Below are 17,492 nucleotides of genomic sequence, written 5' to 3'. Positions count from 1 at the left end.
CGAGTGTCATCAGCGTCCATGTTAACTGAATAGTCTCGACAGGTCAAGAGCCTTTCATCGCTTCCCCTCTTTGTAAATACGTCTGAGGGCTGTTGATTCATAGTAGAAGGTAAATAGATCTTCCATCCAGTGCATATTAGATCTCTGTGGCTGATGGGACGGCTTAATGGCAGATTACTGCACTGATAAAGACGCGCGCACCGTTTCTTGGCCTCTACGTTATTCCGCTCACACGCTGGCGTTAAATAACAGTTTTTCTCCCCCCCGCTCATCTTCCCCCTGCAGTAAATCCCACTCGCATCCATCGATTCCTGCATCCTTTAGGGGCTCCTTCCGGCACCGACCGACAGGCTTATCGTGCAAATCCTTTAAAAGGTATTTAAAATAGATAAATAAATAAATAAAATCTTTGCCTGCATTAACTGTGTCTGATGCTGTGCGTATCGCGGCGGAGTCGGCCGGCGACGGCCAGGACTCGGGAGTTTTATATACCTCCGGGCCGATGGGAGCGATAGGCGAAGTTTCTTAACAGTCACCCGGCGTGCTGTTTATTTTCCCTCCACGCCGCCCCAGTTTTGATTTGTACAGCTTGAAGTGGTGGAGCGTAATAGATGTGTTTGCATTTGCCCGGGAAAAAAAGAAATAAATAAAAAAAAAAAGCGAGAGTCCCAATCACTCATCCATTACCTTCGATAGCTCAGAGTGTATTTGGCCGCGGCCAGATAAGGCCTGAGCATACATCCACTCGGATTCAGTTGGATTGTTTGTACACACATGGTGCTTTGGCATGGGTCTGCATGGATGGGCTTTGGCATGATGGAGAATTGCGCCCCCTCCCCCTCCTCTTCCTCCTCTTCCTCTTCCTCCCTGACAGTGGCGCTTTGGGGCCGGAGCTGTCGGTGAAGGGTGAAGGGTGTGCAGGACCCGGGGCTACCCATGTTGCCTCGCGTAAAGGACAGAGAGGACGAGGGAGGGAGGATGTCTCGGGGTTGAAAGAGTCCCTGCCATGCCGGCACAGATGGACCCACTAACCCGGCTCGCCATATTTAGACACCAGGTGCACCGAGCGGCGCGAAAACGACTTTATTTTAGCGTTCAGAGATCAGCTGCTTGAACATTCTCGTTTGAAACGGAACGCGTCAGCCGGAGGCGTAGCGATGTGAAGGATGGAGGGGAAGCGACGGGAAGCTTTGCAGCAAAGTTTCTAATTCAGACGTCGACACTCGTTCTTCCTCTTTCATCTCTTGTGCAGTGTTGAGTCTTGTTGACATTGTGAGATACAAGTGTTATTTTTACCCGTTATTGAAATTCAAGACGCTTTTATTGAATTCAGTGAGGAAACTCACTCAGTTGAAGAAAACCTGAAGATTCACTCAGAGCCAATTTAACTTTTTGCCATGGACATTAATTGATTTTATGATTTAATAAAATGATGCAGTAATTGTTTTTTTTCTTGTAAAATGATCAGGTCTCGCCAAATATCATGTATATTAAATATTCAAGATATTTAAGAAAAAAAGTGTAAAATAATACAGATTGACAGGTGATTTGTCTTTGCACAGTTTTTACAACTAATACTGAGAGCACTGGTTGATATCGTCGCCCAGTGACTTCTTCTCTGGAAGAAATGGCTGCAGAAAGAGTATAGCACTGCCACCTAGAGGCTGAAGGGGACGTGGTTTTCTTTGTGTGTTTGTCTTTTAAATGTAGGGTGTTTCTAGGAAGATGTGTATGTTGTATTTTATCTCATTGTGGCTTTGTGGCTTCAGTATTGGGTCGTAAATGTATTGTTTTTAGATTCACAACAGCAACACTTGGTATAAAGCTTTACCTTTGTGCAAAATTAAACACAAGGTCATGCATTGAATTAGTAATGAGCAACCTGGATTACTAAATAAGTCCTTTTATACCTCTTTATCCAACTCGTGGTCGTCAGAGGAAGCTTAAAATAAAACCCGTTCATCCGCAGAGAGAACATGCAAACTCCAGAGTAATGCTAAAAACAATGTCGTTTTTATGTTGAGCCACCAGTGGCTGCCGTTGTTTGTTTTTGCAATGAAACCACACACACTTGCTTAAGTGCAGAAGAACTATTCAGTATGGCTGTGGTCGGCATGTGCAGTCGCAACGTTTCCATGGAGACGACGTCGGAGCTTTTTCCAAAAGTGCCAGTATGGAGGCCATTTTTCAAAACGTTGCATTTTCAGTGGCTCCAAGCAACATTGTTATGTAAAGGGAACACTCTGAAAGTTTTGCGTTTTCACTTAAAAATCGCTGTGCCAACGATTGGAATGAATATAAAACCTCATTTTTTAGTCCGTTAGAAACATGTTAACCATCTCTGACAGTGGAGATATTTTTGTCCAGTTTCTCCATCACAACACCTCAACAGGCAGATGATGACGATGCAGAAGAAGAGAGCCAGTCGATCAGATGATGACTCGGCAGGAAGAAGAGCAAGAAGGTTTTTTTTGTTTTGGGTTTTGGAGCACATGCTGCACGTCTCTGGCAGTGAGTTAAACGTGTCAATAAGTTCAAATTAGAGTCGTGGCTTTTCCAGATGACACATAATTTCCTCCACGTCCAGAGACAATAATAGAAATCAAAGCGGTCGCGTGCCGAGCCGGCGGCTCGCTTCAGACCGGGGCTGCGGTAAACTCGGTGTGGCCTGTTGGCTTTGCAGCGGAAACGGAGGAGGGACTCGGTTTAATGATAATGGCTCCGACGGCAGCGGCGATAATCCTCCTGCTTTTTCCTGCTGACTGCAGAGAGCCGGGCGCTTTGTTCTCCGCTCGCCCTATTAGTGTGATGGAGGTTCATTTTAATTTGAATGGACCATCAGTTACGCTGTGGAGAGAGGAGGTGGTGCAAACAGGAGAGAGGAGAGGAGACGTGGTACCTCGTGCACAGGGAGAACATGCAAGGAGACCGTGCGATAACTCAACAATGATTTCAAAAAACAAAACAACAACATGGACACACTGATACCAGTTTACTAAAGGACGGGTACAAATATAAGAACTAAACTTTAACTAGTTGCCCTGAAAGTCTTTAGCATGTAGCATGTAGCATGACTCGGAGTGAAATCCTCCTGATCCACTGAGCAGTTAAACTACTGAGTGTCGTGCTGGATTAAAGTTTATTAATCCAGCTTTTCCTTGATTTTCCTCCATTTGAATCTTGGATCATAGGAGCTGCATTCAGAATCTGCTGTGTCTGTGTGAGCTGGACTCGCTCTGCCCACACATGCCCAAGAGGAGGAAGTACTTCCTCTCGTGGGGCCATGGGCCAGAGCAGAGCGGCCTAACTGTGGGAGGAGTCAAAGGGAGGGGCTACCTTGACTGGGATTGGCTAAACCCCCGATGACACTATATAGGGTTTGATTTCTCATTGGCTCATTGAAGAACACACTTTTTAAAAACTGAAATAAGCCAGTGAGAGAGAGGAAAGACTTACTTTACTTCTGGGGATGTCATTCCAGGTATGGAAACACATATTACTGTTGGAAAACCATTCGAAAGTGAATTTTGCATAATATGGACCCTTTAAAGAATCTCCAAACCGTTGATATGGCTCGTCCTCTCTTGTCTACCTGCTGCTGTTGTTGCTGACAGATGCCGCCACGCAATACGTCACGTAATGATAATAATAGTTGTAACAAGGACGCCGTGCAGCATTGGACCCGACATTGGTATCGGTATCAGTGACTGAACGCTTCCCATGGAAGCTGTCCTGCTAGATTTTCAGAGCACTTCAGAAGTCTGTCAACCGCTTTGAACATCATCACTTCCAGGTCGGACCAGATAAAAGAAAATCACTCGGCTGTTTGAGTTATTTGCTCTCTAAGACACCGTGCACTCTGGGTTTTTCCTTTCATTTACGCATCAAAATCTATCCCTAAATCTATTTTCCAGTAGTTTTCTTTTTTTTTTTATTAAATAATTAGATGAACCATGTGGACTAAACCTTTGAACGTGGGTCATCTACACAGCTTCTCATTGAGCCTGTAATTCTTTAACTGTAAGCAAATGGTGAAGTTTGTGGTTTTTCCACTTCTTTAAGAGCCACCACCCCTAAAAAAAAACAACTACTTATATACAGGAAGTTGTATAAGGGTGCCGTGAACCCCCGTTTTTAGCATACACCTTACCGAAGACGAGTGTGTTGCGCTGGGTGAAGCTTGAGTGTGTGTGCGTGTGACCCTTTCAGTCGGTGTCTCCTGTAAGATTGTCTCCAGCACTTGTTTGTTGATGCAAGCTTCTTAATGATGGGCTCATTCTGCATAAACGCGCCCAGCTGCTGCCCGGATTGCAGCGTGTGTGTTTTCTGCATTAGTGCGTGCAGTAAAGCTGTAAGTCAGCAGCCTCTCGGAGACGGATTGCTGTTCCCAGTTGACCCTGAGTTTGCACCGGCTCCCCGTGGCACAGTTAAGAGTTTGTACGGTCCTCGGCGGCTGCTGAGCGGACAGACAGTATAAACAAGGTTCAACCTCGGCTCTCTCTCTCTCTCTCTCTCTGTGTGTGTGGGCAGTTTGTCATCGCCGTGACTTCAGGGCTATCTAAATAGCAGCGAGTCGATGCGTTCATCATCACATTCATCCGGGGAAGGGTGAGAGATGGATGCCCTCCCGGTCCACCAGGTCATGAGTTATCACTCACCAGGGGCGGCCGGTTCATGCAAAGGTCAAAGGACTATTTGTCTCTGGGCAACTACTCGGCTCCAACGCGCACACACACACACACACACACACACACACACACACACACACACACACACACACACACACACACACACACACACACACGCTCCCACTCACCGCCACGATCCCTTACCTGAGGACTCTCATTCTCCATCGTGTATTTATTACTATCTTTTCTCCTGTTGCTGTGTGATCATCTGTTATCTTTGAGAATCCAAGAGCATATATGAACATATATTATGATATGGCTGCAAAATATATCGCTAATTTATCATTATCATTATCGTGATATTATCCTAGCAACATTCACATTACTTATATATATATATATGACTAACTGAACTGCAATAAAAACCTAATAATAATGATAATAAAATAAATAACAATAATAAATAATAAAGTAATATAAATGTCAATAATACAAATAAATGGAAAATAAATACAAATAATATTAAAGAAAACCCCATTTAATATATAATGATTAAAAAAAGTTTGATAAGTGGAGAATTGTAATCATTTCAAAAACGATAAACTGAAACGTCAACAAACTCCTGTGCTTCAGAAATGACGGGGCAGGAGAAACAACACTGTTACGTCAGAAAGCTATTCTCAAAGCACAAAAGGCATTACTAAGACTTTTTGTGTTCATCACAAACCAATTCTTTGATCTCTTTCCTTCCAAATTTCTGCATTTTCGTCTTGATTTGATTTTTGTGAAATCTGTCGTTTCATGTGGAAATCAGAAAGACGACCAAACACATGTTGAAATAACGCGATTCTGAAGCCTCTTCCAGTGTCACATCTCTCCACATCACTGCTATGTGTGCACTATAGCATTAACTAGACGAGGAGGGCCAATGTGTAAAAGTCCATTCATATTAAAATCTCTGTCAGCTTTTGATTGTGAACCTAATTTAAACATCATCCCACCTTTAAAAGGCGCTCATTCACAGAGATGATCCGTGTGTGCGAACACAATCACCTCTGAACCAGACGCCAGAGTGTGAACGTGCACCGACAACAACGATAATGGGTTATTTTTAACCAGGCTTATAATGGCTTTTATAATAACGAGCACGAATACAGTAATGAAAATGTGTTGTGCATCATAAATGTGCGAATCATGGAAACACAGAAAGCCATCACACGGCTCCTCCTGGCTGTGAGCCGCTGTGCTGTTATGTAATGAGTCAGAGGCCATATGGATTGGCTCTTTGTTAAAACTGGAGAATGCATTATCATTAGTCTGGCTACACTAAAGAGCCAGCCAACCCTGAACGCTGAATAGATCCATTGTCTTTCATTTCCACTCATTAGTCTCCTGTAATGAAGACTGCTTTGCTCCGAGCAAGAATTTACCTTTTTAACAGGAGACACTTTTCTCAGCCACGAACATCACCTGTTCAGATAAGACGTAATAACATGAAACTTTAACGATCCCTGCGGGGAAATGGGAGCGACTGCAGCTGCACGCAGGAGTAAATGGAAACACTGAGGAAAAATAGAATTATCATGTGAATACGGCAGAGCGGGGAGCATTAATATAAGCCCAGAATAGCAATCTCAATATTAAACGTGTCGAACAGGAAAGCGTTAAATAGAAGGCACTCTGTTAATTATTGCATTACTACAGAGAGAAAAACACCTGCAGACCAACACAAAAAGAGCCGTTACATATTGTGAGAACAATCAATTTTCATAACACCTTTTTTTTTTCCTTTCTTCCCGATACACATTTTCATTTATAGTTAATTGAGGATGCAGAAATCTCTCATTAAAGATGCATTTATTCCAAAAAGACACTTAATATCATTTTAGACATTAATGTTCATTATCATCTGTCTTTGTTGCACATAGTGAATAATATATAAAGACAATTTGAAAGTGATATTTAATTTTCATAGGATGTTAGGGTTAGGATTAGGTTATATATATATATATATATATATATATATATATATATATATATATATATATATATATATATATATATACAATGTGTGTGTGTGTGTGTGTGTGTGTATATATAGGAGCTATCTCCAGCTTGAAGTTCCCAAATCCTTCTATTTTCAATTGATTGTTTAATTTAGATCACTTGTTAGCCAGATGTGTTCATACAATCAATCTCGCATCACACTTCGGCCCAGTTTACACAACGTCTCAAATGAAAATGTATCGTTTTTGCCTTTTAACTTCAAAAAAGTTGTGCATTTACACGGCAATGTTTTGAAAATGATGGCCATATTCATGGAGACTGCAGAAATGCTGATAACTATGCAGTTTTCATGCCGGGCCACTAGTGGGTGCTGTTGTCTTTGTAATGAAACCGCTGTTGCCAATCAGCTTTTCTTACTTTTTATGATAAACCCAGTGCTGATATCTGGTCTGTAGTCAGTGTCTCTCAGTCTCAAGTCCTTCACAACGCAGCATGTCCTCGGTGGTTCCTCCCACCAGGACAGCGACCCGATGACCCGATGATTTGATCCTCATCGGCGCCCTCAGGTGGCGGGACGCCGCTCCTCTCGATCGCAATGCAAATCTTCGACGGGAGGGACGTGGAGCAATCCATTTTTCAATTTGGTCTCCTGCCTGAGACAAATTAACAGATGTCGATTGATTCTCCTTCCCGCGTGGCTGCTAGCAGCCGGGGCGTTTTACCTGGGCGGCTGTTTGAGGCGAACGCTACAATTAGCATAGTTTTAATCACACTCGCGAGCGTTCTGCAGAGTTTTGCCGGCAAATACTTTGACATGTCTTACCCGTCTTACCTCTTTGTTAAAGCTCATCAACAGATCGCTTCAGTCCTGATCCGTTGCCGCGTCATGCAACATCCCAGATACCCTAAAACGTCCTAATAAAGAGCAGCGTCCTCCATTTATCCGTCTTTTATTGAGCGGCTTAATCACAGTAACAAAGAGATGCAGCTAACACTTTTATTGTCACTCCTCATAGCCCGGACATCCCCCCACCCCACCCACCATAGATCTTCACAGCCATCTCTGTTCACCAGCTGGTTATTATTGCTAAAAATACGCTTTGTAAAACCGGTGTAGCCTGGCGCCATCGCACCCTAATGACGGGAGTCAAGTGGCGCGCGGCAGATATGCTCTCACATGCGCGCTGTCACAAGCCATTTAATTGAAGTTGAGAAAATGAGAGCTGCCGTTGTTTTGCTCCAAGCGCCGCCACTCCACCCCCCCCCCACCCCCTCTCTTTTCACCACCACCCCCTCTTTCCAGCCCACCCCCCACCCCCACCCCCATGAGTCGTTATGCACTAATGTGCCATCTTTATTGCCGTCATCTCAGTGATCATGATAGTTTTCACATGGCGGCGATGATCTCTGATATTAAAACCCCCCACCCACCCACCCACCCACCCGCCGCAGCAAACCGGTGCATTACTTAACCAGCAACCGGGTCCTGCTTTGATGTTACCACTGTTAAGCAAATGTTGAAACTGCTGGAAAACCTTGTTTAAAAAAGAAAAAAAAGAAAAGCATTAAATATTCATAACTCTGTAAACTGCAGGTTAAAGCAACAAGTTTATTTAATCTCTGTGTTTGACTGATACACTTTGATGGGATTTGACTGACAGTTGACGACACAGGCGACGGAACTCACAACTGTCGGCACATTTTAATTCGAGAAAGAAAAAAAAAAAAGATTGCGTGTTGGAAACAGCCCAATGCTGGCAGGAAGAACCATAAAAAGCTGAAATCTTCTGTATGAAGCAACCAAAACAGAAAGTTTGTGTGTGGACTGTCAAGCAGAAGCAGCAGGGGAACATTTAACTTAAAGCACTGGCTCAACTTTTTGGGCTCAAAATGAGAAAGCTACACGGTTTGGAAATGTTCTTCTTTGAGGGAAACTTGAGTGTTTCTAATCTGTGACGCATGCCACTTCAACCATTTGTCTTGAGGAGAAGAACAAAACACGAAGAAAACAAAAGGCTATAAACATTCACAATGGTAGTAAACAGACGTATCGACAGACGAAGTTGGATTGTTATTACGGTCAACAATAAACCAAGTAGGAGAATATGGACTCGGAGTCATGACATTCTGGAGGCAAATGTTGTTGTTATTGTCCGTCTATTGAGCATGTGCAGATGAACTACTGTGACTGCGGTGTGCAGTAGTCGCAGGGTTTCAGAAAAGTTGCGTTTTTCCCCGTCTACACGGAAAAGGAGTCCGCGCTTTTTCAAACTTGTGTTTCCCCGCGTTTCCACAGTGACATTGTGAGGTGGGTTTTTCGAAAAGTTGCGAGAGCTGTCGCCATGTAAACTGACCCCCGAAAGGAGACAAAGGTTTTCCCGTTTTTCACTTAAATACGTTGTTGTGTAAACGAGGCCCGAATCTGCTCCGTCCTCATTTATGAGATTCGCTTGAAGCAAAAATTACAGCAAGTTGTTTCCTGGTTCCTGCACAGCTGCTTAGTTTAAAGTTTAAGTGTTCCTGAAAAGCCTCGAGTTAAATCTCTCCTATCTTTTCTCTACCTTGGAGTTTTGTATCATATTTCTGCTGAATTTAATGTTCAAGGCAGCCAGAAAAACCGAAAATGTCCCGGCCAACGTCTCAAGTCTCCTACCTGCCTTTCAAGTGCTTAACCTTCCATGTCTGAGCGCATGTGCACTGTGCCGTCGTGCTTCGGCGTGCTGCCTCAGTTTCCAGGTTTCCTGCAAAGGAAGCACAAAAAAAAGGAAAAGAAAGAGTCCAGAGAGGGTCCACCGGGAGGCAGCCAGGAAAGTGGAGCAGAGCTGGGTCGCTGGTGGAGGTGGCGTGGGACCGAATGATAGATTGGAAAAATGAGGGTGATTCCCGGGGTGTGTTCGTGTTCCAGCGCAGGAGTAGATAAAATGAGCACACGGGTCAGTTTGCTTGTCTGATTGCGTCCCCGCGGTCAGAGGTCGGCGGGCCGGCGTCCCACTCCAGCGGCCGGACGGCGAACGCGGCAGGTGGGACTGGGGGCTAGGCGGCGGGATGGGGGTTGGCGGCTGGATGATTGAGCAGAGCGAGAGGAAAGAGGTTAAGCACCAGGGTGACGAGCCTCACCCAGTTTAGTGAGACAGTTTGATGGATGAATGTGGAGGCCGGCGGAGAGGCAGTGAAGAAAAACAGTCGAGGAGAAAAGTACCGATTGACTGCGCGTGAGTCTGGGAGGCCAATGAACTGTATATTTTTTGGTTGTTTCCAGCTTGTTTTCGACGGGTGGCGCACCTTTGAGGTGTCGGCGGAGCCAGCAGTCGCCAGAGGGAGGGAGGGAGTGAGGGAGGGAGGTCGGGCGAGCGGCCACAGCCTGTGTTCTTCTCAAGGTCCATTGAGTGCAATTACAGGAAACAATAGAGACAGCATGGGTGCGAGCTGACTGCGCTAAACGCCGCTTTTTTCCTTCTTCTTTTTTTTCTGACACACGAGGAGGCAGAGCGGCTGAGCCAGATCGAGATGCAAAGCCTCCAGCGGCTCCTTTGTTCATCCCAGTTGTCTCTCTCTCTCTCTCTCTCCCTCTCTCTCTCTGTACGACTCCACGGCGGGCAAACGAGGAGGGGACGGACGAGATTATGTTTGGCTGATTTGAGGCCAATTGCCGGTTTCACCGCGGCGGCGGATGAGCGAGGAGGAGCAGGGGATGTCAAAGAGACGCGAGCGTCTGTGATTATTAGAGGGTTGCGAGGGCAGCGGTGGGAGAGAAATAAAGCGTCTCCTTGCTGGGCCTCAGTTTGAACATGACAGACACGATCTCGCCCACGGCAGCCGGGCGTCAAGGCGGGCGTTCCGGGTCCCCGCCGACGCCGGCGGTCTCCCTCTGGGAGTAGTTGTTGTGACAGTGTGTCAAAATTAACACTCCGCCGCCGCCGCCGAACACATCGAAAGCCATAAAGTCTACGCTGCTTACTTGCTCTCGCACTTCTTTGTGTTTTCCTGCTTCTAATCTCCAACTGTTCACTTCTCGGCGACCTATTTTTCAGAAATCTGTCACAAACCCATTTGGTTGAGCAAAGTCGAAGTAGATTCCTCAGTTTTACCTTCCAAATAGAGGAATTTCTGGGAGGAAACGCTCGTCACATGTTTGATGCACGAGGGGCTTTGCCAGGGAAGAACCAGTTATTTCAGAAATAAAAGAGAAAAGATAGGACGTGAAATGTCAGTGCGTTCTTTCGTATACTATCCATCATCCCGTGATCCCTGAAAATAATGATGTGACCCGTTCAGCGAGGTCGCAGCCCTCGGGTTGTGCTCCGACGACGAAGGGAAACAAAACCAAGATCAGGAAGGAGGACTTGTATTCGACCCTGACGTCTCGTCAATCTTAACTGTGTTTAGTTTCATTCATTTGTTTCAGGTTCTTAAAGAAGTAACTTGATGCAATAATCTGAAGGATAAAGCATCAAACTGACTCAACGATGGATCGTTTGTAAGGCAGCACGAGTCAGTCACTTTAAATCACTAATTTGGTGAATTTATTGCGTTTTGCATTTAAAATGAGGCCGTTTTGATTCTGCAGAGCCTGAATACACAATACACTGCAAAACTATTTATCACAGTCGAGTCCGTCTTCTGTATATTCTTGATATTGATTGTTGGGCCCGTCTCTGTACTGTTCTACACAGTTCAATAAGGGGATGTCAAGTATCGATTATCAACGAATCAAATTATACTTTAAAGAACTTACTTGAGGTCTTATGACGGACGAAGTCGACCGATTCGTCACAGGTTATTTCAGGTAAATATTTATGCAACCTCAGTTCACTTGTTGATGTAATAGTTCTCAAGTTTCCGGAGCGATACTTGCTAAGTGAAAAAAAACCAAAATAAACTATGGCACCAGAACTAAGTAACATTGCCAGCAGTGTTATTTCATAAGATACAGTCATGTTGAATGTTTCCAAGGTGGCAGTCCGTGGAGCTCTGAAGCATCTTGGCTAAATTGGACCAGTTGTGACCAAAACACGAACAGGCTTTGTAAGGATGACCACCAATTCTGAAGACGCTTTGTTCGCCGAGAGGCCGACTTCGTCACAAGATGAGGAAATCGTTTTCTTGAAATTCAAGTCCAATCTGTCCTCTCAAGAGAAGGTTGTCTGTAGTTTTATTCTCGGAGGAAAAGTAGTGCCTTCAAACCACTTCTCAGGAGGGAAAATGAGGATACGCTTTAGAGTGACGGTGGGAGAGAAAAAAAAAAAAAACACCCTATTCACTGATGAGTCCCAGTTAGAGATTAGAGACACTGGCAGTGTATATGTAAGGAGATAAACGGGTGACAGAACGATCTCGCCATGTGTGGAACCGGCAGTGAAACACGGCGTCCCGGATGGTCGAGCCTTTTGCACAGAGGTGTCACCATGTGTCCCTCCAAGACATTCAGAAGAACAGACAACCAACAGGAGGGTGGCCCAATTTACACAACATTCCAAAAAACGCATATTTTTTGTGTTGTTGTTTCAGAAAGGTTTCGCGTTTATGCAGCAACATTTTGAAAATGGAACTGTCAGAAACGCTGAAAACAATGTGGCGTACCAGGCCACAAGTTGTCTCTGTTTGTTTCTGTAATGACTCAACACTGACTTTCGTGCAGAGGACAATATTGTCTAAACATGAACAATGGGAGGACATGGACAGACGGACCTGTTGTTACGGCGACTGTCAACTATAAAAAGTTTCAGGAGAATATGGACTGGGAGTCATGACGCTCTGGACGCCGAAATTTTTGTATTTGTCCATCCCCCCCACATGTGCATAAAAACTATTTACTACCGTCGTGGCTCGCCGGCGACGTGGCAGCGTTTCAAATAAGTTGCATTTTCCTTTTCCTCCATTTTTTTCGAAAGTTTTCTGTTTTCACTTGACAATGTTGCACATTCATGCTCACTCACTCACTCACTCACTCACTCACTCACTCACTCACTCACTCACTCACTCACTCACTCACTCACTCACTCACTCACTCACTCACTCAGACAGATTATTTTAAGCTGAATCCTGATGCCTTAGATTAACTTCCATGTCCTGTTCAGAGTAACTTGTTGTGTGAAATGTGAAGTTTGATGAACCTGCATCCTGAACATCCTATGTTCTCGTTGATCTTCGTGGTTCAGGATCAACAGTTTGCTGTTGGTTTTGGGTTCTGCTTGTTGGTCCGTCTGCCATATTGATCATGAATAGTCATCAAGTCAATGTTTAATCTCCTCTGAGGGCGTCGTTTTTCTTACAGCTCCTCGCCTCCCAGTTTAACCCCTCTCGAGGCATCAGGAGAGACTCCCTGTTATTATCATTTCACGTAGAGTACCGCCGCGCTCACCGCGGAGAGACGCGCCACCTTTCCCCCCTTCTGCTGCTATCTAAGTAAGTTGTTGTATCAGTAAACGCCTTGCTGTACGTGTCAGGTGTGCACTCACTTCCCGAAGAGAGTCTGCTCGTTGTAACATCGCACGGCGCCGTCTGCAAGCATATGCTGTGTGTTTTGGTTTTTTTTAATTCAACAAGGGCGTTTCAGAAGCCTTGTAGCATGTCATGCGCTCACAGCGGCGCTTCCCCCGACGCCGACAGAGAAATCAAACGTAAAATGGGGCACCAGAGCGAACGAGCGGCGATACACAACAGATGTTCGCGGGAATGTTGACTTTTTGTTTGGCCCTTATCTTTGACGCCGCCATCCTTCGCCACGGTGAGTGACGGAAGAAGAGGGGAGCAGGAGGAGGTGGAGGAGGAGAGCAAAGAGGGAGGAGGAGACGACATGAAGGAGGAGCAGGGGAAAAGCGGCGCTGTTGGTAGAACTAAGTGGGGGAAAGGAGCGTTTGGCAGGCGGGCGGGATGCTGGATGGCGGGAAAGTGGGACAGCTACACAGCTGTGTTTTGGCGTCGAGGGACCCACGAGATTGGTGTCACTGTATTTCATTGTCAGCGAGAAGAAAGGGGGAGGAAACACAGGAGACGGTTGAGATGTGCAGAGAGGGAGGGATCAGGGCGAGGAAGACAAAAAGTGCGACAAAACCCTGGAGCAGCTGCTCTTATGTTAACTGATGGTGTGGGCTGGAAGGGCCCTTGTGTTGGTAGTTGGGGGTGGGGTGGGGTGGGGTGGGGGTAAATAAACGATTGTGACTTCAATTGCAGGGTGACCCGACAACTGCGCCTCGTCCTAGTGGGAGGGAAACACCATTTCCCATGATTCAGCTGCCGCTGTGTGTAAGGTACTGCTGACGTCTTTAAGATTGACTTAGACAGTTTTGCTTGCCACCTCACAATAAATAGCCGTTTTGAGTTATATAACAGTCGCTGCGATCCGCGGGGATTTACGATCGGCCATTATTTCATCCTTACGGGGGTTATAAATGGGGCGATAAATCCCGGTGGCGCAAGTCACAGCAGGGTCAGGCTCTTTTCATGTTAGCTATTTCATGTTTATTTTGCACAGAGTTATCTGTCAAGGTGAATGAAGCGCCTGAGTAATGCCCAAGAAGTCAGATGTTGAGGATAGCGAAGGCGGGAGAGCGACCATTCGACAAAAAAAAGAAAACCCGCTCGCCCTCAAGCGGGCTGCTCGAAAAAAAAAAGAAAAGAACCCTCACCTTTTCCCCACTTTGGCCGAATCACGTTTCTCATTCGGGAAAGAAAAACATCCGCTGCAGATCGACATCTTATCACTCAAACAGCTGCTGAAAGTCACAGATAGCGGGAGTAAACGAGGTGCCATCGCGGGCGTGATTGCTTGCCGCGGCACTTGTGGCGCCGCCGTGGACTCTCCGAGAGTGAGTGATGGCAGGCCTGATTCACGCCAACGGCCAGATATATGGGACAGCTGAGGGGGAAGACAGATAAACTAGACCCGTGAGGGAAAGGAGAGGAAGAGCCTCTTCACATCTCATCCGTGGATGGTTCATCTTAAATCATCGCACTCGTTTAGGACGCGGCGGCGGCAGCCCCCTGCGAGACGCTTTCACAGCCGAGCCCAGCAGTGCCGCCCGACTCCCGCAAAAGATGAAAAGCCCTTCTGCCATCGAATAAAAGAAAAGTAGGCGGAAAAGGCAAAACAGCAGTTGAGTTTGGGAAGAAAAAAAACAAACCAAAAAAAACCAGCCCGCCCCTTTCTTCTTCCTGCCCTGGGTTTTCGAGCACATTGCTGGTAAACAGCGCGTGAACAAGCGGGCTGCAATTTTGAACGCAGCTTTATTTTCCACCGTTTATTTAAGCCCAAAATGGGTCCTGATGGAGTCATCAGCCCCCACTCGCCAGCTAATGGTTTAATTATGTCCATCTGGAGGAGGCTGGGACGGGGAGCTCGCCTTACTCTCCAGTCATTCCTCTGGTAATTTGTCTTCCCCCGCACCCGCCGACCGCCGCGCTGATGGTACCGAGACGCGGCGAAGCGTTCTGGTGGCGGATCAACCTCCTGCCCCGACGCTCCCTTCTGCCTCCGGGGTGCGCGGTGACGCCACGCCAACTGTCCGCGCCGTGTGACCCCTGACCTCGCGGTGGCTGCGCGTCCGCTAAGCGAGCTATCGCCGAGTGGATATTGGATCCTCTCCGAGAATCCGATGTAATTATAGCAGTCTTTTGCATAATAAAGCAATAAATGTCAACACCTTCAGATAGATGGGCGAACTTTATGCTGCTGTTTACTCGAACTTCGTACTTTTTGTAGTTTTTCTGTGCTGATACTGCTCCCCGGGTGTATCTGGTCATCACAGCGATGCAGCTTCGAGCTGGTACGATGCTGCTGCCAGAGCCACAGAGGAACAATGAAGGGAAATAATGGTAAACAAACAAACAAACGGTGGAACCTTCTAAGGTGAATAGCGTATCGGTTATATCTAGCTTGAATATTGAACATTGGCACGGTTGCACAGGATCTTCATGCTGCAAGAACGACCTGCATGTTCACGCGTCAATATAAAACGTCACTGGGGATTTGTTTTACAGATTGCTGTAGAAGGTAAGATCAGAGATACTGGCACACCTTGTTCGTTGGGAGAATCCTCACAGGACTAGTGGAAGAAAGAAATCGAGTTTATCTTTATTCATATTGCGCCTTTCGATGCAAGTCGGCATTTGTTTTCCCAAAAGACAAATAAAGTGACAATCAGACCGAAGAAGAAAGGGCAAAAAATAACAAATATACACAATGAGAGAAGCTGTGTAGGGGTTAGAGTCAAGTGAAATAGTAACTGATTTTTTAGAGTCACACCTGTGAACAGTAAACTAATAAATTAAGATTTTTTTTTTTCTTGATCCAGTGTCTCGTCTGTCCTCTTGAAGCTCCTGGTGATTTTTTCTACTAATAAACAAACGGAGATTGAGAAGATGGACTGAAGCCAAACTGGCCGTTAATGAGTCAAAACTGACCACCGAATACACAACATGAGCTTTACTTACATTTCACAATTGCAACTTTAATAAGACACATTGGAGGTGAACGCAGTAGTAATACATTATTTATCTTTATTAAAATCAAACAGGGACGCACAATAACTTTTTTTTCCTCCCACCGATACGAAAACTGATAACTTCCTGCCTCTCTCCTCCGATGCTGGTAACAGTAACCGAAAACGTTTTTAAAAGTTTATATCAGAGGTAAAGAAAGGCAAAGATGTAGGTTTGATGTGTTGAAACTGAAACTTCGTCTCGGAACTTCGGCTGCACAATTATTTGACGCTGCAGTCGCATCGTCTTTTCTGGAAACAGTGAAAATCACCCACACTGGCGATGGCAGCGCCATGCTTACCTACCATTATGACGTGGCGTGTCGGCAGCAGCATCGCAGGGTAAAGGAACGGAATGGAAACAGCAGGAATCAATGTAGTGTTAGCTATTTATTATTACAAGTTATCGGCAAATAAAATGTCATTATCAGACATTTTTTGACGTATTATTTTTCCCAATAACAGGCTGATAATCATCTGTACTGATACTTATCGTGCATTTATTTATTGTGCACGAGTTGCTTGTTTTCAAGATGTGTTAGTTCTGGGAGCTCCACTGGGATCGACTTTTCTTCTCTTGAGGAAATGGCCGAGGACCATCTACAACACCGCCATCTAGTGGCTGGAGTGAGAAACACCTTTTTCTTGAGTTATGTTCAATCTGCCTTTAGTTCGCTTATATTTTGCAAGTGGGTTTTTACAACATACTGCACATTTGAAGGGGCTCTGATTCATTTTGAGAGCTGACGAAGAGCATGAAGTGTGCTTTTAATTGTTTAAACTTCCATGACGGTGGAACGGCATCGAGAAACGCTTTGGGAAAACCATAGTTGCTTCACGGTACCAGAATCTCCCTGGAAAAAAAAAACAAAAAAACATCTAAAAAGCGTGATTGACAGCAGACCTGTGGGAAGTGTAGTGGAGCGTTTCCACTGACGCCAAAATCAGAAAGATAAAAACAGAAATGCCGTGGAAACACAAACAAGTCGGAGAACCCAAAGCACTGACCCCGAACTCCATCCCCCAAGTCTCCGGTGCCTTTAGATCACATTTCATGGCTGATTTGTACATAATGATGTTGTCTCGTCGAAGAATTTGGTTTGAGCTGAATGGCTTTGTTAGTTTGCGGGGCGAACATCATTACTTAGCCCGGGTATTGTTACGAGCTGGCTAAGCCTTATTCCCCTGGCAGGAAGATGACATTGAATTACTTGTTGAGGAATTGGGTCAATAAAGAGCGTCAGCGGCAACAGCGAGCGAGCCTCACTTGTCTGGCACTGCCTCGCTTTTATTATTCAACCGTTGGTATTGGCGCGTAGGGTGTGTTGCAAGAGAAAAGCTCGCGAGGGTTTCGGGTTTGCTGGGTTGATTCGGGTTG

General features: G+C 45.5%; 1 protein-coding gene across 1 annotated transcript in view; it reads left to right on the top strand.

Annotated features, from left to right (window-relative positions):
• Positions 1 to 17,492, top strand: part of adarb2 (adenosine deaminase RNA specific B2 (inactive)) — a gene marked incomplete at both ends in the record, with an annotated part of 200,587 nt that overhangs the window by 9,097 nt on the left and 173,998 nt on the right. Inside the window, one exon of the mRNA XM_080489089.1 lies at positions 286 to 375. Within this exon, the coding sequence (XP_080345215.1) occupies positions 286 to 375 (90 nt within the window). The remainder of the gene's footprint in view (positions 1 to 285; positions 376 to 17,492) is intronic.

Source organism: Lipophrys pholis (assembly GCF_963383615.2).
Source record: "Lipophrys pholis genome assembly, chromosome: 20".
NCBI classification, from domain to species: domain Eukaryota; kingdom Metazoa; phylum Chordata; class Actinopteri; order Blenniiformes; family Blenniidae; genus Lipophrys; species Lipophrys pholis.
The sequence above is the reverse complement of the archived record's forward strand: the minus strand, read 5'-3'. Positions and strand labels throughout refer to the sequence as shown.